The 26694-nt window shown below is 45.5% G+C and overlaps 1 protein-coding gene across 2 annotated transcripts in view; it reads right to left on the bottom strand.

Annotated features, from left to right (window-relative positions):
- COLQ (collagen like tail subunit of asymmetric acetylcholinesterase) overlaps positions 1-26464 on the bottom strand; it is a 41969-nt gene extending 15505 nt beyond the window's left edge. For both annotated transcript variants that reach the window (XR_012482625.1, XM_074270780.1), the window contains exons 1-11: positions 26281-26464; positions 19644-19756; positions 18585-18686; positions 14525-14569; positions 13790-13816; positions 12285-12356; positions 10411-10473; positions 7878-7904; positions 4972-5016; positions 4774-4809; positions 1665-1745 (exon numbers count right to left, since the gene is read on the bottom strand). Coding sequence is in view for 1 of the 2 variants with exons in the window: in XM_074270780.1 (XP_074126881.1) it covers positions 1665-1745; positions 4774-4809; positions 4972-5016; positions 7878-7904; positions 10411-10473; positions 12285-12356; positions 13790-13816; positions 14525-14569; positions 18585-18686; positions 19644-19756; positions 26281-26353 (684 nt within the window). In the remaining variant the exon portion in view is untranslated. The remainder of the gene's footprint in view (positions 1-1664; positions 1746-4773; positions 4810-4971; positions 5017-7877; positions 7905-10410; positions 10474-12284; positions 12357-13789; positions 13817-14524; positions 14570-18584; positions 18687-19643; positions 19757-26280) is intronic.
- Positions 26465-26694: the final 230 nt, after the last annotated feature.

Below are 26694 nucleotides of genomic sequence, written 5' to 3'. Positions count from 1 at the left end.
CAACCTGGGCTACTGTTGCTAATTAGCCCCATTTAACAGAGGGGAAACTGAAGTATGAACCATTTAGTGTCCAGTGTCGTAAAGCCGGCCAGTCTCTAAGGCCACAATGGAATCAGGCCTTCCTGCCTCCCCAGCCAGCGCCCCACCCAGGTCCAGAGCAGAATCCCACGGACCCTCGGATGGCTCGATCCCTTTCAGTTCTAACATCTTGGGATTTTGTGAACTCACCTCTTCTCTCAGGAGGTGTCAGAAAAGGCCCAGAAATGGGTCATGTCATTAACTGGATCTGACAGAAAATAGACTTGTCTTTCACAAAGACAAAGGGGCAGCCTCCCCCAGAAGCCCTCTAATTTACTACAGAACCCAGAAGGTGGAAAGAGCAATTTTGTTTCCGTGACGCAAGAGAAAGGGCAGAAGAGCAGACTATAAAAACTCTAGTAAATATTACTTTTTAAATTTTAAATTTAAAAAATAATTTTTATCATAAACCAATAGATTGTTTTATTAATTTAAAAAAATATTTTTTGTTTTTTATTATAGCTTTTTATTGACAGAGCATATGCATGGGTAATTGTAAAAATAATTTTTAAAAGAAAACTTTAGGAAGGAGGAATGTGGCCCACCAGACATGTGGTCCACTAAGACATTTAGCTCTTCATGGAGGGCAGAACAGGTGGTAAGCTCTGCTTACTTCTCTCCTGGTGGACAGAGCAGCAGCTGGTAACAGCTTCTATGTGAGAGGAGGGGGGAGATATCTGGGGACTTTTGGGCAGGAAGGGATGGACGTGCTTGGTTTAAAGCCAGGAGATCTGACCCACCCATGGGACCAAGAGGACTCCATCTAAGTCTGAGCTTTTTGTGGCCGTGCTTTTATGTATAATTCTTTTGGGGTCATCATTAAGAATTATGTCCTCTATCCACAGGAGTTGTTATTTGGATGTTTGCGCAGATCTAGGCAATTTCCCCAAAATCTTATTAAGTTAAATTATTAATATTATTAATTTAATATTTGTTATTAAATTCTTGTTATTAAATTGTTATTAAATGTCTCGGTCCCAGGTTCAATGGTGTCCCTCAATAACAGAGCTGTTCAGGGAGGGGCAGCAGTCTGCTCTGCCCCCAGATCCCTTCCAGGGACCCATGTTAATATTCTGGCCAAGGGAAGAAGACAAGAAGAAAAAAAATACCTGGAGAGCTTGTGTTTTACACAAAATCGACCCTTCGCTGAAAAATTAAAGCAAAGAGCCCTGGGCTGGTGCCTTCTGAGCCGAGGTCAAATCTTGCCTTGACCACTGTGGCCTCCCACACAAGAACCTCAATTTTCTCATCTGTTAAATGAGGATGTTGCCTTAAGGACCGCTTAGATTCTACCCAACTTTAAATCCATGATCCTCCAAGGCCCACAGTTTCTCCCTTTTGATTCACTGAAACTAGACTTTAGTGACCCAAAAAGTCCATTGGACTCCTCTGGTTTGATCCAGTTCTAACTACCCTCTCCCTACCTGCAACCCAAACAGCCCACGGCAGGAGATGACCCAGTCAGTGAAGGATAATGATACTTTCTTTTCTTTCTCAAACCAGCTCAGTTGTGTGTGCACCCATTATACAGACTGCAAGGTCACTAAAGGAAACTGAAGGGAGGAAGTAAAGCATGGGGCCCTTACTTGCTTGCCTCGTTTTCCTGGTCTTCCTGTAGGTCCCCTGGGTCCTGACGTACCAGGCTCTCCCTTTGGACCCATTTCTCCCTGCAGAGAAAAAAGAAAAGGGAGAAAAACATCAGGGAAGGAGGAAAGGTACTTCCAGTCAACTGGATTCTATTTAGCAGCTCAGTAGAACATTTATTCTAAACTTAATATTCACAAAGAAAAGGTGGAGGTGGATGGTGGGGCATGGATAAGGATGGCGAGGTACAGATAAGGATGCTAAGGGAGAAGTCTGGGCAAAGAAACCCTGAGCAGTGGCTGAAGCCGAGAGAACCCGGACATAGAGATGGGATGGCCAAGTTTAGGGAATGGATTCCCTTTTCTCCCGGAGCCCAGCTGAGATAAAGGAACGTGGGTATAAGACAGGAAAATGTCTGGGCCCTATTGGTTACTCTGAAACCAGTAGGCGAACGCTTAGAGGAAGCTGAAAAAAAACACAAAAACTCAGGAAAGAATTTTACCAGAGCGTCTTCCTCTTACTTTCAATTTCCCCGTTTTTGACCCAGCGAACTTGTCAGTCCCACAATGCTCTAAGAGGGGTTCTGGAGTGCTAGTGACTCTAGGTTAAGCCCTCTGTTAGATCTTTCTACACATTTGTTTTCCTTCCCTTAAATCCCAATTATTTTGGGTGCTACCTCCTTTCCATTTTATTTTCATGGAGCTTTGGTGGGATTACATTTTCCTGACTTATGGCCAGAAGGTGGGTATGAGGGGTTATAGCACACGACCAGTGACGACTTGTGTGGAAGGAGCAGGTTAAGAAACATGATAAAGAAAATGGGTGATAGGAAAGGGTGGCAGGTGGGTCATATAACAAGAAAGAAGGCTAGATAACAGACGGATGCCCGAGTGACATCACTGGTGCCCTTCACACAGAAGGGCCTCCTGAGCTGGATGGATGTTCTTGGGAGGATTTAGGGGGGAGAGGGACAAGATCTGATCCCAGAGCCGGCTGGGTGTGGCCATATGGTCTCCTGGTAAATGTTTTTTGTTATGGGCCAGAACTTGAAACAAGGTACTAAGTGGAATTGAGGAGACAATGGTTAAATTTAGTTTCGCACTGATTTAATCCTACAACAAACAATGGTTTCCTAGTGATGAAATGATTGGTGTGTACTCAGTGTGGGGCATATAAGCAAGAAGCCTTAGCCAAGATTCAGTCAGGGAGATTCAAAAGCCAGCGAAAGCAGGCAGGAGCTCAAGCTCTCGGAACCAAGGCCAGACAGAAAGGCTCTCCAGAAAGCTGCCCTGCCCCAGGAAGGAGATAAGAAAGGATCTGGACTATAAGAAAGCTAACTGGGCCCCAGGAAAGGAGACAAGACTTGGAAACAGGCAATAAAGGATTTGGACTTTAATCCCTGGCTGCACTTGATTACTGAACTGAAAGGAAGGCTGCTCCCAGAGACCCCAAGAAAACCCCAACAAGAGAAGATTACATTTTAGAGAGAATATTATAATTTTTCATTAAAAGTCATGAAGAAAGCAAGTGGGAAATGTCCCTAACTAAAGATCTGCCAACTGGCCAGAGTCAAATGTACCAACTGAAAAAATCAGCAAAACCTTAAAATATCCCATTTTTCCCATTAGGCCTTGCGCCTCTCCCCTATTTCCACTCCCTGTGTCTGACTGCTTGTTATTATTTTTTGGATATGTCTACTAGGTGACAGCTAGCTCATCCGTTCTCTACAGACCTAAACGCCCTGCCAAGGCCCACTGATTTATAATTACCCTTGGAAAGACAAGGGGCATTTGTCAGAGGTCAGGCCAGAGCACGCAAGGCAAACAGCTGCCCCAATATTTCTCAAGTCCGTGTTTTTGACATTCAGAAACATGAAGGAAATCCCCAGCAAGAACCAGCATAAAAGAACAAAGTATTTAAAAATAAATAAATAAACAACCTTATACAGCTGAAATCAGTTTCAATAAGTATGGTCGATACCTGAGTCTATCCCTTGCTAGGTATTATAGACCCTCCCCTTCCACCGGGCTCTCCCCAAATCCCGGAGTTCCTTGCTCTCCCCCACTCCACTGTTAGCTTTAGGTAAAAGGGAGTGAGATCATTCAAACAGATAAAAGTTAAATTTGTTGTGATATTAAAGACATTTAAATATCATATCCTTATCCCCTCCTCTTTCCTTAAATGTTTTAAAATTCCTATTGAAACTAAATTAGCCAGGTGTCTAAGAAGTCAGTTCAAATAAAAGGCTTATTCGATTTTTACATAACATCTGAGGCCCCTTTGGAAGGGGTCTGTGGGGCAGTGAGAGGTAAGAGCTTATGGGAAAGTATTTCCCTTACAAACAGGATGAAAAGTGACCTTTTTAACTTGGACTAGAAGTCACAGAGAAACCTCTGGGGGGACTGTCCCCTCTGGAAACTCCCTGGGCTCTGCAAAAAATTCTATGCCAGAACACACACACACACGCGTGCGCGCGCGCCCGTGTTATTTATATTTTGATGTAACTATTCCTAGGACTCTATTAGTACAAAATTCCTGCAATCCTACCCTGCCCTTCTCCAACCGGAAACAGCCAGCATTTTCTTGATCTAATTTCTCTCCCAAGACTCAATTATGGGTATCATATATAGCCCTGTCTTAAAGGAGCATGTCCAAGGATGGAAGAGAGCATTCTTTAAATTGCAGGGGTAATTGCTGGCAGGGAGAGGGCCGTCCCACCGGCTCTCCCATTTTCTCTTGGCTGCGCTGAATTGAATTCTCTCTGAAATTCTTTAACCCAATAAGAAGGAAAGGTTTTTTTTTTTCATGTTGTCAAGGTGGTGATGAAATATAACATTTTAGACACTATACAACAGCCTTGCCAGTGAGATGAGAACAGAATAAAAAGGTGCTAGAATTCTGACAATATGGAAAATTGGGAGCTTACCAAAGAAAGGATTCTGCCAGCCTGTCTTAAATATGAAGGGGATGAATTTTAAACCCGAAGGAGGATCTCCATTGTCCTTCCCCAGAATCCAGAGGGAATATCTTACTTCGGGACGTTAGGGGAGAACATCGCCCATGATCTCTCCCCTTTGCCCTCCCTGCTTCTTCCAACCTTCTGGTACTTACTTTCTGTCCCAGCATCCCAGGAAGGCCCGGAAAACCCTGCCGAGAGAAGAGAGGTGAGAATCAACTGCGGAAGGGTGATTCTCTGTGTCAGGTGTGTTGGGAGCCAGCTCCCATGAGGCTTTTCAAACTGCAGCCTCCCCTGTCAGTCAGGCCGGGGCACAGCTGCTCCCCCATCTGGCTAATTGCCCCAATCATTACCTTTTCTCCTTTGGGGCCCAAGAAGCCCTGGTCGCCTTTGGAGCCCTGGGGGAAAAGCATAGGAGAGACAGGTTACCTTAATGTGTTAACGTGAAAGAATCCCAGATCCCTAGAACAGAGGTACCGATGAATTAGTTAAATGACTTCCTGAGGGTCACAGACAGTAAGTGAGCAAGGTGGGATCTGAACTCGGTCTCCAGACTCCAGACTGAACGCTCTAACTTCTACTCCACATTCAAACAGGGGCTTGGATACTGAATATTAAAAGCCACGTCCCCTCTGCCCTGAACTCTCCCTCCGACTTTGGTGGAGCCAGTTTCCCCTCCTAGGAAACCTCCTTGGTACCTCAGTTTCCACATCTGCACAAGAGTTGGGCACAACTGCCTCCAAGTTCCCTTCCAGCCCTAACCCAGGATGCTGGGGCTCAGTCCCTCCTTCAGGGAATGAGGACGTTAATTCCAGAGGGGAGAGCCTCCCTGCAAGCCCAGCCTCCCCAGCTCCCAGCTCGGTGTCTGGACTGGCCACAGCCAGTGCTGCCCCCCAGGATTCTGCTGTATGTGATCTTGGTGGGAGCTTGGAGAATGGATGCTCTTGAGGACAAAGAAAAGGTCAGAGCACTTGGGTAACTGTCCAGAAGAGAACCTGGGGATTGAGGGAAGGTGAGGATGTCAGCTCTACCTCCACCTGCCTTTGGGGGGTCCTGGTGGGAGAGGCCATAGGGCCTAAGTGCCCAAGGTCACCAGGCTCATAAGTGTCCTGGCTGCCCCCTCCCCCCGCCTTTTGACTGGGCTGGTCGGACTCGGGTGGACTTCAGGTCCAGCAGACGCTTCTCCTTCCCCTCTGTGAGCAATCGCCCCTTGCCTCTGCCTGGGTGTGGTGTGGAGACTGCCGTGTGGAAACTCAAGATTAGCTTTTAATCACTTTTTACTTTCTATGGGCTACAAAGCTGGGCCATTCGTCAGAAATGAACACTCAAGTGTAGCTGAGCGGAAGGAGGGTTCACTGATTCTCCTCAGAGCTGAGAGGAGGAATGGGAAGAGGAATTGTGGGTACGAAGCCACAAGAAGAGCGATTATCACAGCCCTGGGCTCGGAGGGAAGGAGCCGTCCCCCTGACCTGTTCACAGTTAACAAACCTGGCTGCAGCTCAGACCTGGAGCCCATAGATGGGCTGTGTTTTTGCTAATAGCAGAGTCCTCCTCCTCCTCCTCCTCACCACTGCATTTACATAGTGCTACGAGTGAGCAAAGTGTGTTACCAACATTATTGCTCTTTATCCTTCCAACAACCTCGGGAGCTGGGCTCCCCAATTTGTCCCCAATTTACAGATAGGCAAACCAAGGCAGGGAGACTTTAAGTGATTTGCTCAGGTTCCCACAGCTCTCAGGGCTAGGATCTCCTTGCTCCCCTGCTAGACCATTACGATCACCATAGGCGATGGATATACTGGGCAAACACAGTCCAGTCCAGCCATCCAAGGAGAAAGGAAGGAAGGAAGGAATCAAGCGTTTACAAGCTCCTACTGTGTGCCAGACACTACTAAGGGTTTTACAATGGAAACTCTCCTCAGCCCTGGGAGCGAGATGCTGTTGTGATCCCTATTTTACAGATGAGGAAACTAAGGCAAATGGATTAAGTGACCAGCTAACAAGTGTCCGAGGATACATCTGGTCATCCTTCTGGACTCTGGGCCCGGCGCCCCAGCCACTGTGCCCCCCGCTGCCTTTGAGCCGACAATCTGACCCGCTCACTCCAAAAGAACCTTTCTCAACCTCCTGGTAAGGAGGCTTCCCCCATTGGGAAAAAGGTCAGAAGTGGTGGGGGATGTTAAATAGAATCCATAGAATTCTGGGTTGCAGGATCAAGTGTCTCAGATTCTGGAATGGGCTGCCTCCCCCCCGGAGACCTCAGCAGAGGCCGGGTGGCCACTTGTTGGCCACAGAATAAAAGGGGCTCCTTTGGGGCAAGGGCCTACAGCCCCATCTCCCAGTTCCTCTGCTGTGCTGAGCGGCTCGGGGTCTCTGCTGCCAGGATCCGCATCACCTCGTCCTGAGAGGGGGGCTTCCTGGCCAAAACATACACAACAGGATGGTGGCAAGGAACCTCAGGACATGGGGACAAGGGCCCAGGCTCCGCTGACAAGCTGTTGGGCTAATGGGTGATATGTATAAATGTGATAGACAACAGCCTTTGCTGATCCCTGGCCCCTGACCCCTCACTACCAGGGGGCTTCTCTATTAATTATCGTTCTGAGGAATCGTCCCAAAAGAACCTGGACCTGCCCAGAATGCAGCAGGCCGCTCACCACGGCCTATGGAAACCAGGGCCCACCCAGGGCAAGAAAGGCACCGGGAGCTCTTTACAACCTCGAGTCCAGAGAAGGAGGAGCTGGCCCTTTCCCCACCCAGCCATGAGCAGGTCAAACAAGGAGAAACCCAGGAGTAGCAGAACCCCTGGGCAGCAGCACTCTGGCTCTCTCTGCCCCTTTCTCTGTGAGGGAAGGGCCGGACAGTCATTATCATTCTTTACACACCCTATTAGGCCATTTTCCAGCAGGGCTTGGTACAGCCTATGGCTAACTTCCCGGGGCCAGGACCCATCTCCCTCACCTGTTCTGGAGCATGAACCAGCCAGATGCCAGATTCTAAAGAAATGGCCGCCCAGCCAGCCTCCGTCCTCAGCCTCCCTCCCTCCCAGCCAGCCTCCATCCTCAGCCTCCCTCCCTCCCAGCCAGCCTCCATCCTCAGCCTCCCTCCCTCCCAGCCAGCCTCCACCCTCAGCCTCCCTCCCAGCCAGCCTCCACCCTCAGCCTCCCTCCCTCCTTGCCTCCCTCTCTCAGTCCCTTCTCCACCTCCCTTAGCACTTACATAACTGTTTTCTAATGGACCATGTTATTGTCACACTGACCTTTTCCCCTCTGATGCCAGGGTGACCCTGAAAGAAAGCAGAAAGCCTTTTACAATCCGCACCACCTGCAGCTTCTGCAATCAGTTCTTGCTGAAGGAGACCAGGGCGAGCACTGGTGGTCAGAATTCGGGGTACACAGACGGCTCTGCGGCTGGGATGGGAGGGACCCCCATGTTTTCCCCCTCATACTTGAGAAGGCGTGATCATGGCTTCCGTCAGGGCCCCTTCCCCTTTCTTTGGCTTACCCAGTCTCCTTTTGCAAGAGAAGGAAATGGGGCCTCCTGCCACTGGGAGCGTGAGGCTTATTCCCATGAATGTGACCCTTGTGGACAGTATTGGGGGAGAAGCACTTCAGAACGGGGCAAGAAGCCCCCAAAGTCATGGCTTGTAGGTGACTTTGGGGCCTGGAGTAGAAGCACTGGCAAGGTCCGCAGTGCCAGAAAGGTTTTGGGGGGACGGTCCTGGCAACAGTTCAAGGCTAGATTCTGAGGGATAATTGAGCTAAGGATAGAGAGATTCATCACCGTTAGGGGGCTGTTCAGCAATGTTCTTTGTCCATGACAACCCATGACACTCCTTCCTTTCTCCTTCTCTGTCTCTGTCTCTCTTTCTTTCCCCCCCATGTGTCTTTCTCTCTGTCTTTATCTATCTGTCTCTCCCTCCCTTTGTGGGTCTCTCTGTCTATCTGTCTCTTCTCCCCTCCATCTCCACAGCTCCTTCTTCTCTCTTCCTTTTGTGCCTTCCTCTCCCCTTTTCTCTCTTTCTTTGTATATAGATAGATAGATAGATAGATAGATAGATAGATAGATAGATAGATAGATAGATAGATATAGATACATACACATCTGTGTGAGTCACAAAACTTTTTACACCCTCTGATATAGAACAAATGAATGAATGAAAAAAAAAAAGCATTTGTTAGGTACTTCTCCAGTGCAAAGAACTGTGCTAAGTGTTGGTGATACAAATAAAAAAAGAAAGACAGAACCTGTTTTTGGGAACAACTGGCCCACTAGTAGGGCTTATCTAATTTAAAAATATTATGGAGAGAAGAAAACAACAATGAATCTGTCCAAACAGGTATCTAGCAATGGTGATAGCATTCAAAATAATTATGAATTCAATAACATAAGCAATTCTTATTATTAAATGGTGAAACAATTAACTGGGAATGGCTAAACAAATTATGGAACATAAATGTAATGGATAGTTTTGTGCTCTGAGAAATTACTAATATGAAAAGTATAAAAAATAAGAAACCTGTTTGACCAAAGAACAGTGACTATAATACTATTTGCTTGTGTTAAGGACCTGTGCTAGCACAGCTGCACTGATAACTTAGAGACTCAGAGGGTCATCAGAGAATCAGAGGTTAAGTGACTTTCCCATAATCACCCAGTTAGTAGGTTTCAGAAGTGGGAGCTGAACTTCAGACTTAATTATAAAATTTTTTTTGACAGTACATATGCATGAGCAATTTTTTTATAACATTATCCCTTGTATTCATTTTTCCAGATTTTCCCCTCCCTCCCTCTACTCCCTCCCCTAGATGACAGGCAATCCCATACATATCAAATGTGTTACAGTATAACCTAGATACAATATATGTGTGTAAATCCCATTTTCTTATTGCAGGTTAAGTATTAGATTCCGAAGGTATAAGTAACCTGGTGTAAGTAACTAGTGCTAACAATTTACATTCACTTCCCAGTGTTCCTTCTCTGGTACACTACATATTTTCATTTCATGTACAGTTGTATTTTTATTATCATTTGTTCTTTTGAAAATCTGTTTTTCTTGACTATTAAAGCTTTAAATAATAATAAAAAACTAATAAACACATTTTACTGATGACATTACCCTCACTAAACTTTACCCAGAATTGGGAACAAGTAATTCCCAGGTCCTCTTGTTTCCAGGTCACTTTCTGGTGAAGGGATTAAAAAAAGAGTGACTATTATGAATATATCAGGAGAACAGGCAAAAACAAGGCTGGACCCTTCACAAACAGAGTCCCTGAAGAAGTAAGAGCTAACTGCAGGACTAGGATGGAGTAAGAGGACCAATGAACAAATAAATCTCACTAGCCAGGGGCATGACTACTGAGTGATCTCTTCCCACCAGGCATTCACCAGCAAAGACTGGAGGCTTTCATACCGAAGCTGGGAAACTGGCAATAAAGTGGACACCTTAGATTTGTTTTTGTTTTCTTTAAATCAGCAATGAACTTGAGGATCCAAAAGCCCACAGATAATCCGCTGGGAGCTGCAAAGATACTCTGGATGCTCTGCCAGCTACACCAAGCTAAGGAAGACATTGATTAGGTCTAATGGGTGACATGGGGCTGAACCTTGGAGGAATCACAGACACAAAGAGAGCTTAGAAAGGCATCCTTAAATCTTGGAGTCCCTTTGCCTTTATTCCCCCCTTTCTTCTATTCTGTATTTTGCTGTTCACAGTCTGCCTAGTGTTAACTTTAGACTCTACAGCTTCAACAGACAATTAGAAAACAAACTAGTTCCAATTCACAAACCTGAGAGCCCACAGGTCCTCTTGTACCTGGTAATCCCATCAAGCCCAAGTCACCTTTTTCACCCTGGAGAGAGAGAGAGGGAGGGAGAGTGTTACATCTCCTACTGGAACCAGCTGTCCAGAGCTATTTGACCATTAGTAAGTAAGGGACCTGTGCATACTCACTCATGGACAGAGTAGACAGCAACCTCCAGATAGGATTAGGGGTTGGAAGGACCCTCTTTATTTTATTTATTTATTTTTTGTGGAGGCAATTGAGGTTAAGCAACTTGCCCAGGGTCACACAGCCAAGAAGTGTTAAATGTCTGAGACCAGATTTGAACTTGGGTCCTCCTGACTTCAGGGCTGGTGCTTTATCCACTGAACCATCTAGATGCCCCCTGACCCTCTTTATCTCAAATCTTCCTTACCTGATCCCTAAAATCCCCTGAAAAGGGGATAAAACCTTTCATTTACTTATGAGAGTTCAGGCTAACAATATAAGTATCTTTTCATAAGGCAAGAGATCACTGAGTCTCAGAGTTGGAAATCCCCTTCTACATTTCCCCTCACAAATGGCATCCAGCTTTTGCTGAAATCTCTAGTAAGGGGGAAACACATGCTCCATCCACTTTGGAAGAACTTGAAAAGGAAGCCTGCCCCTTAACCAAGCCCCAATTCAGCCTTTGGCAGCCACAGGGGCTGCCATATTAATACTTTGTGGTAGTAACCTGGATTTCAGTTCTAGAATTTTGAGCAAAGCAAAAGATAATAGGATCATAGATTTTAGACTTGAAAAAGAGTTTGGAAGCCCCCTATTCCAACCCTCTCTTTGTTCAAATGAAGAAACTGAAGTTTTGAGAAGCTGACTTCTTAGAGTCAACAGTGAGAATCAGGATTCCAGCCCAGCTCCTAAGCATCAAAATGTAGGATCCAAAAACTCCCATGATCAGCCCACAGATAATCCGCTGGGAGCTGCAAAGATACTCTGGATACTCTGCCAGCTACACCATGCTAAGGAAGACATCGATTTGGTCTAATCGATGACATGGGGCTAAATAAAAATGTAGTTTCAGAGAATATATTTCCAGTTTCATAATGGAAACTAGAAAGGAAGGCATAGAATCTGAGAGCTGAGAAAGTCCTCCACTTCATCCCAAGAAAACAGAATTCCCTTGGCTGAAATTTACCCCACAGCTTCTAGAGCAGCTATTTATTGCATTAAGAAGGGAGAAATGTAGATCTCTCTCCTTTGCCCCCCTCAAGTGCTCATTCTGCTTCTCTTTCCAATTTTGAGGGTTTATTCAAATGCTTTCCCACCAACATACCCTTTGGTCTTGTCCAAAGACCCAAATTTTCTTTTTCTCAACTGTCCCTTCCTTTTTGACAGCTGCTAATGTAGCTTAACTGCTCTATCTCTATAAGAACCCAGAACCGCTAAGATTTTCAAGGATACATAAATGGCTGATGCTTGACTTGGGGTTTGGGGCAGCACCTAGAGGCTAGGGTGGGACGGCAGAGATTCTCTGCTGATTTGCTGGTTTCAGAGGAGACCCTGAGCAAAGATCCTTTCTAAAGCACCCCCAGCACTGGGTGCACAGTCCCTGCTTAGGCAGCCCCACTGGGGGAGCCCATCCCTATGGAGTAAAGTCACATGGATTGGAACACACAATTCCTGACTCTATGGTCCAGTGGTTTTTCCAGTAAATCATGCTTCTTCTCTGTAAACCAGGGGGGCACAGCAGCAGGAGACAAGGCAGATAATCTGCCCCACTTTTTCTTGTCCCTTTGTTGGCACCCCAAGCTTTTCTGCATGGTTTCTAGCAGCTAGTGTTCCATCTTCCTCTCCCCTTGCTGATTTAGGGCAAAATGAGGTCCAAGGAGTTCAGCACTTACCTGAGGTCCAGTAGGGCCTGGCCAGCCCACAGGCCCAGGCATTCCGGGGGCTCCTGGAAGGCCAGGTCTCCCCTTCAAAGACCAACAACAAGAACCATGACAATGGTTAGTTTCCCTCAGGAGCTGGAGTCCCTTAAAGGTTTCATCTTAACTTTACAGCCTCATTATAATTCTCAGAGGTCAGCATCATGCTTCTCATTTTATAGATGAGGAAACTGAAGTTCAGAAAAAATAAAATGAGTTTCCCATAATCCCACAGCTATTAAATGTTGGAGATAGGCTGCAAACCCAAATACATCTCTGCCGACTGCTCCATGCTGACTTTTTAGAACAGATATGGAATCAGACTATTGGACTCCCTTGGAACAAAGCTCCTAGTTTCCCCAAGACTCCTCAAAACTCACAAAGCATCTATCTGCTTCCAGTTCCCATCTAAGGCAAACTCTTTGGCATGTTCTCCATGCCCCCAGGTCGACATCTAGAAAAAAATTATTAATTTTTCCCCTGAGGCAGTTGGGGTTAAGTGACTTGCCCAGGGTCACACAGCTAGGAAGTGTTAAGTGTGGGAGGAGGTCAAATTTGAACTCAAGTCCTCCTGACTTCAGGGCTGATGCTCTATCCACTGCACCACCCAGCTGCCCCATAAATTATTAAATTTTTTTGTCACTGAGCCTTTGGTGTCTGGCAAATTTCTCAGAAGAATATTTTTATTCTTTATATATATTTATAAAAAATAAGATAACAAAGGAAATCAATTATGTTGAAATAGTTTGGGATGGAAAATGCCATCTGCATCCAGAGAGAGAACTATGGAGCCTGAATGTGGATTGAAGCAAAGAATTTTCACCTTTTTTTTGTTTGTTTTGTTTTTTTTTTTCTTCCTTATTTTCCTTTGGTCTGATTTTTCTTGTACAACATGACAAATATAAAAATATATATACTTAACCTATATCAGATGCTTGCTGTCTTGGAGAGGGGGAAGGTAAGAGAGGAAGGAAGAAAAATTTGGAACGCAAAGTCTTACAAAAATGAATGTGGAAAACTATCTTTACATGTATTTGGAAAAATAAAATACTATTGGAAACTTAAAAACAGAAATTGTTATCAAAATATTTCAAAAAACAAGTACATAAACCCAAAGTTAAGAACTCTTGCCACACAAGATGGGCTGATTGCATCCGCTTGGAAAATGTGACGGGGAAGGGAGAGAAGGCTTATGGATCTTCAGGTATTTCTGTTTTCACCCAGGAAATCTTCTTCCCCATTTCTTTGGGGGCTCTTCCCAAGGGAGGGAGGGAGGGAGAAAGGAAGGAAGGAAGGAAGGAAGGAAGGAAGGAAGGAAGGAAGGAAGGAAGGAAGGAAGGAAGGAAGGAAGGAAGGAAGGAAGGAAGGAAGGGAGGGAGGGAGGGAGGGAGAGAGGAAGGGAGGGAGGAAACCCAGAACGGGAGGAATGAAGGAAACCCAGAACTTATTTTCTTGAAACTGGCCCAGAAAAATACACTTACCTTTCTCCCTGGCCGGCCAAGCTCCCCCTGTGGAAGGAAAGGGCAGGTCAGAGGTAGTAGTGTCAGAGGTAGTTGTGGCAATGCCTTTTTAGCTTCATACCCTCGTGTTCTCTGATTTGGTCATAGATCTAGAATGGCAGGAGAATTCAGCAGTCATCCAGAACCACCTCGCCCTCTAACAGATGAGAGGTTCTCAAAGACGAAGTGATGATCCAAGGTGACCCAGCCAAAGCCTCTGGCCCCCAGAACCAGCCCCTTGACCTCAAAGTCAACTTCCTCCTGCTCCTTTCACAGCAGCCCGGTGTTTCAGCAGCATAAAGAGAAGGCCTGTGAGAAGCTGAGCCCACCCGTGATTGGCCAGGACCCTCAGGGCCTTCTCCCTCTGCACCCCAGTAGGAAGTCACCAAATAGAAGAAGGGAGCCGTAAAATCTTCTGGGTCCAATGGGGGTTTCTCCAGCGGAACCAGAGAATACAAGGACACCCCCATGTTACCACTGCTGTTGGTCCCTGCTGTCGGCTTGTAGTTTGGGAGCAGAAGGCTCAGGGCAGATTTACAGCCATATCCTTCCTTCCGTCCCTGAAGAAGCCTTTCAAGTCTCCTCTGGTATCGGGCCAATGTCTCATTCCCTTAAAGGCCCCTATAGGAGCCAATCTGGCCTTGCCCTCCCTGCTTCCCCCAACACACTCACAAACCTACACAGACTCAGACTCTGTCAGCCACAGGCAGTACTTACTTTCTCCCCTTTGGGTCCTCTCACTCCAGGAGTCCCTGGGGGACCCTACATGACGGAGAAAATAAAATTTAGCAAGTGCAGGGGACATCTCCATGCACAGATTCCATCTCCCACCGAGCTTCTGGATGAGTCAGCCCCCGGACACGTTGGTCATGGAGCAGCCAAGACCAGGGGAAGAGCCAGGGCTGGAACCAGAAGCCCTCTTGCTCCACTGCTTTCTGTTGCCGTGACTTTAGGAAGACCAACAATTAGGCTCGGTGACCTTTGTGTTTTCTGTGTCCCTTTGAGGCAAACTGAGAGGCTGAGTGCTGGGGACTTGTGCCGGGCTAAGTGCTTCCCATGATCAGCCCCAGAAAACCCCAAATTCCTATAGAACCAACTCTTTCGTCCCTCCTGCCCCTCTCTGCGTCCGCTCAGGTTCCTTTCTGGACTTTGTTTTCCCAAGACTGCCATACTGGCCATCCTTACAGACTTCCTGCTCCTACCCCCAACTTTCTGAGACAGAAACTCCTCCGGGGTTTATTTTCCTTTCTGGGCAGTAATACCTGGAGTACTTGTGGGCACTGGGTAAGAACCTTAGAAGAGTCATTAAATGACCTTATTTTGGAGAAGAAGTGAGGGCTCATGTCTCAATGACTGACCTACCAACCCTTCCTAGGCTGCTTCCAACCAGAACCTCAGGCTTTGGCTACTGAACCTAATCAGCAACAACCTCAGAAATCTTCCTACTCTCTGCATCATCACCAAATGCCTTCTCAGGAAAATGCGGTGATTCTGGACAATTCCAATAGACTTGCAATGGGACACATCCAGAGAGAGAACCATGGAGACTGAATGTCGAATGTCAAAACATACTATTTTCACCTTTTTGTTCTTGTTTTTTCCCTTTTGTCCTGATTTTTCTCTCACAACATGATTCAGATGTTAAAAATTCATTCTAGGTGTATAATCTATATTAGTTTGCTTGCTATCTTAAAGAAGGGGGAGATAAGTGAGAGAGGAGAAAAAATGGAACCCCAAATCTTACACAAATGAATGTTGAAAACTATCTTTACTTGTTATTTGAAAAATAATATACCATTAAAATAATTTTTTAAAAATTTAAAATAAAAAGAAAATGCCTAAGGAGGCGCTGTCCCAGAAAAGTTGGCATTTGTATTCCTTGGGTCAGCAGCAGAGCTGAGACTAGCTCTGGCTTAGAAATGAGGAGTCCTGCCGAGTGAGCAATACTACTACTTCTAATGATACTTCCAAGAGCTATTTTCTGCTCTGCCTATCTGGGAGAAGCCCACTCAGCTAATTGCTTTTTAAAGTCCCCAGAATTGAGTTGTGAGGGGTGGGGGTAGAAATCCATCAAAATTCCCAGCCACATCACTGAAGTCTGAGACCTTCAGCTACCGTGCTGACTGTGGATTCTCTTTGAATCATGGGAATGAAGAGATTTGGTCAGGATGGCAAAGAAGTAATATTTCCCCCGTTCCCCCCATTTCTTTTGGGGGTTTTAATTTCATTCTTAACGTAGCAGAACAGATCACATTTCTTTTCACAACAAGCATTCTAGAATCATGGCTCTAGAACAAGGCTGAAAAACAATCTTTTCTTTTATGTGAACTAGAGTTCTAGAAATATTTGTGTTTTCCTTCATGCCAGCTGCAGGTTCTAAAGTGTTCTGTGTTTTCTTTTATGTAGACTCGAGTTTCTAGAATAGAATATTTAAATTACAGGTTCTAGTACATTCTGAAATGCAGCTAAAACAACCACTTTCCCCATCTGTAGCTCTCTCAGGTCACTAGGACACAACCCCCTGGGAAAGTAACTGGTAGAATTACTCTAAGCTCCATTTTACAAATGTGGAAACCGAGACTCAGTAACTCGGCTGCCAGGTCATTCCCTATTCAACTATACAATGACTCCCTATTAGATCTAGGATCAAGGGTAAAATCTTCTTTTTGGTTTTTAAAGCCCTGAATAATCTGGTGCCTTCCTACCTTTCCAATCTTCTTACACCTAAACCTCCCTGCACATACTATTCAGTGATGCCGACCTCCTGGCTAACTCCCATCTCTTGGTTCTCAATATCCCCCAGGTCTGGAACACTCCTCTTCCCATCTCTACTTTCTGGTTAATCTGGTGTTCACTAAAATCCATCTTTCACAGTTCTTTTTTAAAAATTTAATTGTTTTATTTTTCTGGTTACACATATATATTAACTTTTAAAATACACATTTCTTTATGAATTATGTTGGGTGAAAAAAATCATATAAAAGGAAAAAAACCACAAGAGAGAAAAAAAAAGGCAGAAAAAAGAAGTGAACATAGCATGTGTTGATTTACATTCAATCTCCATAAACCTTTTTCTGGATGCAGATGGTGTTTTCTGTCCAAATGTTATTGTGATTGCCTTGGATTCCTCAGTTCTTCATTTCAGTGCCTTCCCTCTAATACTGCCTCCAATTCCACCTGTCTCTCTCTAACTGGTTTGTAGCTAACTGTTTTCTGGTCTCTCTTCCTCCTGAGCTTCTTGAGGTTAGGGACTGCTTTGTTTTGTTTTTTTGCCTTTCTTCCACACTTAGTACAGTGTCTGACACACACAGAAGACAGCTATTAAATGCTTGCTGATTTGACTTGCTAGTTGGTTAACCAAAGCTTGCTCAGGGTCACCCAGAGAATAAATGTTAAAGCTGAGATTTGAACCCAAGACTAGTCTTTTCCCACTATTCCATTATACTTACTATTAATGCTCATAAGAAAAAGTGCTTCCTGTACTAAGAGACCTTCATTCACAACGAAATATTTCCTTCTGATAAATTGCCTGACCCACCTCATTTTGGTGTCTTCTTCCTGCAAGCATTCATAGAAGCTCTGAGACAGAGCCAAGGCCAGCCTAGGACTTCTGTGGCTCTGGAATTTGTCTATGTGCCCTCAGGAGAAAAATGCATTTGATTCTTTAATATTTGTGGAAAATGGAATTGGAACCTTAGGACCAAGCATCCATTTTCCTGCACTCAAGAGACCTCTCCCTCAGGTGCCTTGGCAAGAATTTCTATGGAATATAATCACTCACGAGTTGGAGAGAGGCCCTGGGCCCAAAGGCTTTGAGAGAGTGGATGTGGACATTAGGGAGTTAACACTGATGCACACGTATATGTAAGATACTAAGACTACAATGACAAAACTGAAACTGGACTTGCCCTCAAGAGTCTCAGTGACTCCTACACATTCCCTTAATCTATTTCCTGCTTTCAGTTATTGCCTCTGACAGTTCTTTAGTGTTTAGTATTTATGGGGAAGGATGCTTGATGCTAATTCTCAGGAGCATCCTGAGAATGGGAGCAGGAAGAGAGCTCTTCAGAACTCCAGTTCTGTACATACTTCTCTGATATTGCTTCTGCCATCTGATGGTTCCAACACAGTAGAAAATGGCCAAGAAAAGGAATTTATCTTCCAGGCAAACTCAAATTCAATTTATCACCTCCTGCAGAAGCACTTCCTGTGTCTGAACAACCTCCTTCCTCAATGTAGCTTTTCCTGATTCTGCCAGCTGAAAGGATTCCCTGCTTCTTCAAATTTTCCTTTAGCATTTTGTTTGCACCGCTTCTCAGAATTCCCTATCTCATATTAGTCTTATCTGTGTGTATATATATATATTTTTTTTTTCTTTCTAAATGTAAGCTCCTTGAAAGCAGGAGCTGCTTTGTTTTGTCTCTGTTTGCCTATTACTTAGCACACTATCTTGAATGGAATTGAACCGAACTGAAAATTCAGCATATTCTTCTGGGCCTGAATGTTGGAGTTGGAAGCACAAACTAAAAAAGTATCAAAATAATCTACTTTTGAAAAGAAAATGCTAAGGCAAGCAAACACCAACATAGAATAAGTCCCATATAGAATGTGAGCTCCTTGAAGATAAGAACCGCTTTGATTTTAGAACTGTATCCCCAGTGGCTAGCATGGTAACTGAGCACAGAGGTACTTAAAAAGATTTGTCTAATTTAGTTTCATTAAATATATTTTAGTGCTTTAAACAGAAAACCAAGAGTGCTGGAAGGATGATACTAACCTGGGGGCCTGGAGGCCCAGGGGGGCCAAGAGACTCTTGAATACACGGAGACTGGATTGTCTGTAACTCTAGAAAGAAGTCTGGCATATACGGAGAGAGAACCTTTAACAGAAAACAAGGTACAGGATGAAAGGTTAGAGCCAGGGTCTAAGTGACAGGGTGACCAGCTCACCAGGTAGACCTCCTCAAGAACTAGTCTGTTACCCTTCCATTCCTTTGTTAGTTTCCAGCTACATCTTTTGGTATTCTGCCATTTTTTGTGTTCCTGGGAGCTTTAAAACTGAGGATGGTCTGTCCTGGAATATTACCAGGGTTTGTTTTTTCTTGTTTTTCATTGGTGAGAAGAAGGTTAGAAGGGAAAGGGAATCAGTATTTGTTCACTGAGAAAAAAAAAATTTAAACAAATTAGGTAATTTGTTGTAGTATCCTTCACACCAAATCTGGAAACTTCCTGGGTGGCCTGAGAGTCCCAAGGAGGGAGCACATATACCTCTCAATAGTTATAGTTTCCTTTTCACCTAAAGTGGCCTATTCTCAGGTGGAGGCTCCAGACACAGGAATGGGAAACTAGGGTCATTGGTGGCCTCTGCCTCCGTAAAATGGTTGATATGTTTAGGCAATGAGAGAATTTTACTGGCCAGTAGATGGTTAAAGCAGAAAAAAGCAAGGAGAGAGAAACTCTACTTCCCAGGTAAAGCTGATGAGAATTGAGAAAATGGAAAGTTATAAATAGTTTTCCATTTTTTTCAAGGGCATCCATACTGGAGGGACACTGATAACTTTACAATTCCGAATAATAAATGAAAAGAAATTCCCTGCAGTAGTTGATATTTTCAACAGAAAGTCCCCCAAATCCCTAAACCCATAGATAAACAGGCCAACTCCTAAGCCTATAAAACACAACTGCTGTCAGGGACTATCTGAAGAGCTGAGATAAACAATGTCTTTATACTGATCACTGGAAGGACACTGGAAAACTAGAAGGGCACTAGAAACAGAGTTTTTTGTCTGAAGAGGAATCCTGTAACTTCCTCCTCAAACAAGTTCCAAGGTACTCACAGAAGTCCGGCTCCCTCTGAAAAATGGCAGTGGAAACATTGGTGGAGGAGGAGGGATCAAGAGGCAGCATCCTTTCTGATTACCTCGTTTCTTCTCTTCCAATCCAGGAAGGGCTGTGCAAAGAAAGCTGTCACTCAGTGCCAGGATGTGGGAAAGAAGACTTAGATTCAGGGACATAAAAACCACCAAACAAACAAATAAAAAACCCCAAAAAACAAAAAACACCAAACAACATCATAAGGGAGCTTACAGTAATAATAAAGATGATTACTCATAGCATGAAAAGACTAACAAAGTACTTCCCAGGAAAGTGGTGAAAGTATTAACATGCCCTAGTAAACATATAGGGAAATTGAGGCTTAAAGAAGTTATGTTATTCCAAAGCAATCCCAATAAACTTTGGACAGAAAATGCCATCTTCATACAGAAAAAAGAATTAAGGAGATTGAATGTAAATCAACAGATGCTATATTTACTTATTTTTTTTTTCTCTCTCATGGTTTTTCCCTTTTACTCTGATTTTCTCTCCCAACATGATTCATAAAGCAATGAATATTAAAAATAAACAAATTTTAAAATAAAAATTAAAAAAAAAAAAGAAGTTAGGTTATTTGGCCTAGGTCACACAGGCAGTAAATGGCACAGCTAAGATCTACTTGCTCTCTTGACTAGGAGTTCAAAGCTCTTTTCACTGTTTTATTCAATTCAACAAACTTTTTCTAAGTGCCTTCCACTTGCCAGAAGCTACCCTGTATTGTTTAAAACCTGGTAGGGACAAGCATTGAACACAAATATCAGTACAAGGCAGTCTATGCAACATTAATGGTAAAAATGAAAAGTTCTTTAGAGGGAAGAAGCTGGGGGGGGGATCAGGGAATCTATCAGAGGACAGAATATTTGAACTGGACCTTAAGGCAGGGTTCTTAATTTGTATAAACTTAAGTATGTCTATGACCTTGGATGGAGGAGAAAAAATTACATCTTTATTTTCATGAATTTTTGTAACCAACCATATATATTTTATGCATTAAAAGCATGTTTCTGAGGAATCCATTAGCTTCAGCAGATTCTACTTTTAGCACCACACAGGTAAGAACCCTGAAAAAGTTATTTCAACAGGACAGGGAGAACCCAGACTAAGGATCAGAAAGGTGGGCAATTATCTAGAATATGACTAGAGACAGGGACACAAAACAAAGGATATTTCTTCTTATTTTTCATAGATACACGTACATTTAAGACCAGAAAATGCCATGGTTTGTGGAATATAGGTTATTTGTTTTGTGATAACTCTGAAGACTCGAGACCCCCCACTGGCCCTCAAGGCACAAGGGGTCGGTCCACTTTGTGCACAGAGAGCACAAATGCCTTGTCTGTGCTCTTGAGAGGAGTGATAGCAGGAAGACCAGAGCAAAGATGAGGAGGTGCTATTACAGCAAGGAAGCCCACTGAAATATGGCAGGAGGGGAAAGGAAGGGGGAGAGGAGGAGGGAGGAGGAGGGAGCCAGTGCAGCTGTTTGCACTACAAGAGTGCATTAGTGGAACTGCCTTAGCCAAAATTGTTAGTGTGCTTAAAGGACACAAGCAGTAGTACCTGATGGGGTATCTGAAACTGCAATTCTGCAGTTTAACCCAGTACTGGGAAACAGAGGGATTGTCAAATAAAGGGAGAGCAAATGGCAAAGTTTAGGTGCCCAGTGTTTCCCTCCTTTGCATCTCAGGGTTTTTGGTTGGGGTTTTGTGATATTCCGTGCTCTAGAGGACTTTCCCTACACCCACTTCCATTATACTTTCCTTGAATAGAAACTGGGAAGGCTGCAGAGTGCCTCAACTCAGAAACACCATTTGAAACAAAATTTGACCTTATCTACTTTTCATTTTTGGTTTGAGCTCTGTGGGAGGGAAGGAAGTGGGAAGGCACTAACAAGCAGGACCATTATTCACTATATTACGCCTCTGCTGTCTTTTGCATACTATGGCACATCATCAAGATCTGTCAATTCTACTTCTTTAGCATCTCTTGTCTATTTCATCTTTGCAACATCTCTTGCTGATTTCATCTTTGTAACATCTCGTTTTCATCTTTGCAGAGTCTCTTGTCTATTTTACCTCTGCACATCTCTTGTTGATTTCATTTTTGTAACATCTCTTGCTGATTTCAGCCCTGCAGCATTTCTTGCTGATTTCACCTTTGTAGCACCTCTTGTTGATTACATCCTTGCAACATCTCTTGTTGATTTCATCTTTGCAACACCTCTCTACATTTCTCTGATGCTGCTGCCTCCCTGACACAGATTTGCCTTCATACTTTTATGCTTAGATTATTGCAATAGCTGCTGAGGTGTCTGTCTGCCTCAAGTCTCTCTGCACTCCAATCCATCATTCATTCAGCTATCAGTGATTTTCCTAAAGCACAGGTCTGACATGTCATCCCTCCTTCTCAGTAAATTCCAGTGGTTCCCTATTAACTCCAAGAAGAGTACAAAATGCTGAGCTTGACATTCAAAACCCTTCATTTCCAAGACCCTTCCGATGATTTCAGTCTTCTTATACCTTATCCCTCCCACTCCCATCACATCCTCTTTGATTCAGTGACACTGGCCTCCTAGCTATTCCATGAACAAGAACTTCCAATCCTTGGCTCTGGGTTTTTTCCCTGGCTATCTGACATGTCTGCAACACTTTCCCTCCTCAACTTTGCCTACTCTCTTCCTTGGCTTCCTTTAAGTACCTACTAAAATACTACCTTCTACCTATCCCTCTTAATTCTAGTACCTTCCCTCTGTTACTACGGGCATACCTCATTTTATTGTGCTTCACTGTATAACCTATTGCAGATACTGAGTTTATTTTTTTGTTTGTTTTTGCTTTCTTTCTGAATTGAAGGTTTGTAGAAATCCTGCATGAAGCAAGTCTAGCATTGCCATTTTCCCAAGCAGCATGTGCTCACCTTATTACTGTGTCACATTTTGAGAAATCCTCACAATATTTCACATTTTTCTTTATTATTACATCTGTTACGGTGATTTGTGATCAGCAATCTTTGATGTCACTATTGTCATGGTAGTATCATGGAACCATGGCCACAAGACAGTGAACTTCATGTGTCTTCTGACTGCTCCACTGACTGGCCATTCCCTATCTCTCTCCCTCTCCTTGGGTCTTCCTATTCCCTGAGACACAACACTATCAAAATAATAACCCTACAATAGCCTCTAAGGATTCATGTGAAAGGAAGAGTCAATCAAAGGGCCAAACTTCCTTGTCTTATTTTAAGAAATTGTCAGGGCTATCCCAACCTTCAGCTGCCACCATCTGATGAGTCAGCAGCCGTCAACACTGAGGCAAGAGCCTCCACCAACAAAAAAAAAGATTACAAGTTAGGGAAGACTCAGATGACAGCATTTCTAAGCAATAAAATATTTTTAAATTAAGGAATGTAGATTTTAAAAGACATAATACTATTGCACACCAAAAAGGCTAATATACTGTACTAAAATGTAAACAAAACTTTTCTATGCATTGGGAAACCAAAAACTTCATGTGGCTCACTCTATTGTAGTATTCTCTTTACACCTATGGTCTGGAACCTGTATTTCCTATTTATCCCATATGTATCTTGTTTGCTGCATTTACATATTGTTTTCCCTTTTGGATTGTGGCCTCCTTGAGGACAAGGACTGTCTCCAGCATTTTGCAAAGTGCCTGGCACAGTATTAAGTGCTTAATAAAAGTTTATTGATTGATTGCTAATTGGCTGATTGATTGAATTCCCTACTGGGTGCTGTTGGCTTCCCAAACACCTTACTTTTTTCATTTTCTATCTTCCTGCAGCCTCAGACTAGTACCAGCTTCTGCCCAGGATGAAGCCCTACTACAGGAAGGGGCTCATGGGGACTAAGATGCTTCTTATTTTACCAGTGAGGAGACTGAGGAAGTGTTTGGTCCAGGGTCACTCAAAGAGTTCTTGGCTGGGATTTGATCTCAGGACCCCTGATCCTGAATCCAGCACTCATTTCCTTTGAACCCAATTTTCTTGAATTCCCTTCCTAAACTGATGCTTTGCCGGAGCTGGTTGCTATGAGAGGTCCAGAAGAGAAGGCTCCTTAGCAGTGAGAGAAAACAGAATCCTGGGACCTGTTTAAGGCACCCCGGCTCCTGTTTGTCTTTAGTCCCTTCCCGGCTGTGATGACCAGAACTGCTTTCCTTGTAAGAGGGGAGAACAAGTGGGAGCTGACAGCTGAGGCTCGAGGGGGCAGCGGTGCTTCTGGAAACCCCGGGAGGACAGCTCTGGCGGTGGGAGGAGGAGGCTAGCTCTGAGAGGTAGGCAGATTAACGGGGCTATTTGCATTTGCTGCAATTTATCGATTTTCCATTCCATATATAGCCTCGGAGTCTTACCTCCTCCCTACCCATTAATGGAGGGGCCAACGGCGTCCAAAGCACTTGGAGACTCACGTCTAATACCTGGGCTTCCCCAGAATGCAGAAATTGGAAAGCAAAGAGACCCTATCCCGGCCCGCGCAATGGGGTGACTGGGGCTGGCCTGGAGCCCCCTCCTCGCCCCTCTGCTCGGGCATCCCCCACCCCCACCCCATGTCGCCCTGCATCACTTCGCTCAGGCAATCCCAATCTATTTCTGCCTAAGCTGACTCCATGGAGCTGTTTGTTTTTAGCACAGTCTAGTTTATTTACGGCTCGTTCCAGCTCGGAATATTTCCACCAGGTGGACACGGATGGAAACAAGGCTGCCCTGGCAAGTGAGCTCAGAGCTTCGAGTGGATTCTGTCTGCAGGGGATCACGGGGGCCTCTCCCAGCCCCTGCTGCCTGCTGCTCCCACTCCGGAGCCTCTGAATTCTGGCTAGAGAAGCCCCCCCCAATTAGCACGCAGTCATGGAGACAATGATGTGTCACCCCATGGCCTGGATCCCAGATTTGGATGATCCGGGGGTCAGCTAGGACAAACGCCTCATTTGACAAATGAGGAAACTGAGTCACGCCACGATTATGACTTGCTTAAGGAGAATTACAAGAAAAAATCAGAAGAAACCGGGTGTTCTGATCCCCATTCGAGCAGTTTTCCCACTACATCATGCAGTCTTTACAGTGGCTCCTATTCAAGTGTTCTCAGTGGCAAATCGTGGCCCTGCCCCCCATCTCCAAGCTCATATTGTGGGGAAGGGTTCCCTTCAGGAAGCCTCCAGGTTACCGACATTCCCTGCCAAAAGAGTTAGAAATAACAGGGGTTCCTATTCTGGTTTACCAAATGCCTTTGCTTCTTAGATAGGCTGTCTGTTTTTAAGAATCCTTCCCACTATAAAACCTACAAGTTGGGAAAAGTGAGAAACGGGTTAGGGACATGATCCAGTACAAATAGGCGTAGGACAGAAGGGAGATGGATGGGGTCAAAGATAACGGGAGCCGGAGTGAACGGATCCTCTATTCTCAGTCGTAGACCGTGGGCTTTTGAGATTTCCAAAGCTCCTTCCGATGCCCAGAGGTAGACACGCTAGTGTGCAAGTCTCCTATTAGTCACAGCCATCATTTCCTACGGTTAATTATTTCTAGTCCTGCTCTTGATCCAGCAAAGGTAACCATGAGAAATTAGGAGCCACTGAAAGAAAGAAAGAGCAGGCAGGAAGTTGGAGACTGCAAATCCACTCGGCAAGTTCGTCCTCCAGACCTTGCTCGGGGGACTCTGTTTGGACATGGGTGCAAGGATGCACATCTATGGACAAGGGATAGGGAAAAAGGGATGCTCAAATCAGCTGACCTTCTCCCCTAGTAACCACGACAGAAAAGCCCAAAATCTGGGCTAACACGCCCTGTGGGGAGTTACGGGGAATTGTTTTCCCTGAGGTGCCCTTCGCTCTACAGCCAGCCCAATTTTCTCAGCCCATCCTCCTCCCCATCCATTAAGGGCCTTTGAAGGGTGGGGAGCAGGAGCTCCGCGAGGAAAGTCAAACAAAACATTTCCACTTTAGAGAAAGGCGCAATGGAGATTCCCGGAGCTCCCTCGGGCTGCTGGCGCTGGCCCTGCAAAAGCTGACGAGCCCAGGATCGGTTTGGGGAGATGTGTGACAGGTGGGGGGAGGGTCAGAAGGACACCCAGCAGTGCAAGCGGTCAGCTTGCGTATCTGCTCTCTTCCCAAGTAGGTCTCGTGCCCAGGGACCAGGAGGTTGCAGAAGCACGACCCGAGAGCCTCCCTTCACCGAGCGGGGCCCCTCACCGAGCTGGCCTCTGAGGGAGTCTGCAAAGGAGGCGGCCCGGGGCCGGCGCGACATTGGGCAGGTGACTTCACGTGTGCTCCTCCCTGCCTCCTGCCGCAAAGGAGGCTAACAGGAGAGCCGGCGGCCGGCGCTTAGAGATGAGTGGGCGCTGGGGGCGAGCGGTGGGGGCGCCCACCTGCCGGCGGTCCTCGGCCACGTCCGCGCACATGCACTCAGGCGCGCACTCGCTAGCGGGGTCCCCCTCTAGCTCCACAGCATCCGAATCCTCCGGCGCCACTTGTAAGCGCCCCAGAGAGTGCTCGGAAGGTCCGGTTGTTTTTGCAAGAAGCCCAAGACACCTTCTCACCCTCCCTCCCTCCCTCCCTGCTGCGCTTTCCCCCCGTTTCCCTCCCTCCTTCCACTCACCCATACAGGTGGAGTAATAGAGCAGCCCGGAGATGGTGAAGAGGTGGGAAGGCCTGAAGGATGGGCTGGCCATAGTGGACCCCTGCAACTCTGGTCAGGCGGAGGTGAGGGGCGCAGCCCAGGCTCAGGAGCCCTGCTCTCTGCCCGCTCCCGGAGCCCGCAGCATGTGCTGTGTGCCGGGAGCCGCCTCCCTGGCCAATGAGAGCTTTAAATATCTCCGGCTGCTCGCTGCCCCAGAGGCCAACGGGCCGGGGCCAGCCCAGAGCTGTCTCTCCCCAGCATGAATGGGCAGGCAGCCTGTCCGGGCGGTGAATGAACCAGGGGGCGGAGCGCCGGACCGAGGGCCTCCCCTCCCCCACGCCCCCAACCGAAGCCAGCCCGGCCGAAGGGCCTTAGAGCCCAGTGCTTTCGCCC

Source organism: Sminthopsis crassicaudata, chromosome 5, assembly GCF_048593235.1.
Source record: "Sminthopsis crassicaudata isolate SCR6 chromosome 5, ASM4859323v1, whole genome shotgun sequence".
NCBI lineage: Eukaryota > Metazoa > Chordata > Mammalia > Dasyuromorphia > Dasyuridae > Sminthopsis > Sminthopsis crassicaudata.
The sequence above is the reverse complement of the archived record's forward strand: the minus strand, read 5'-3'. Positions and strand labels throughout refer to the sequence as shown.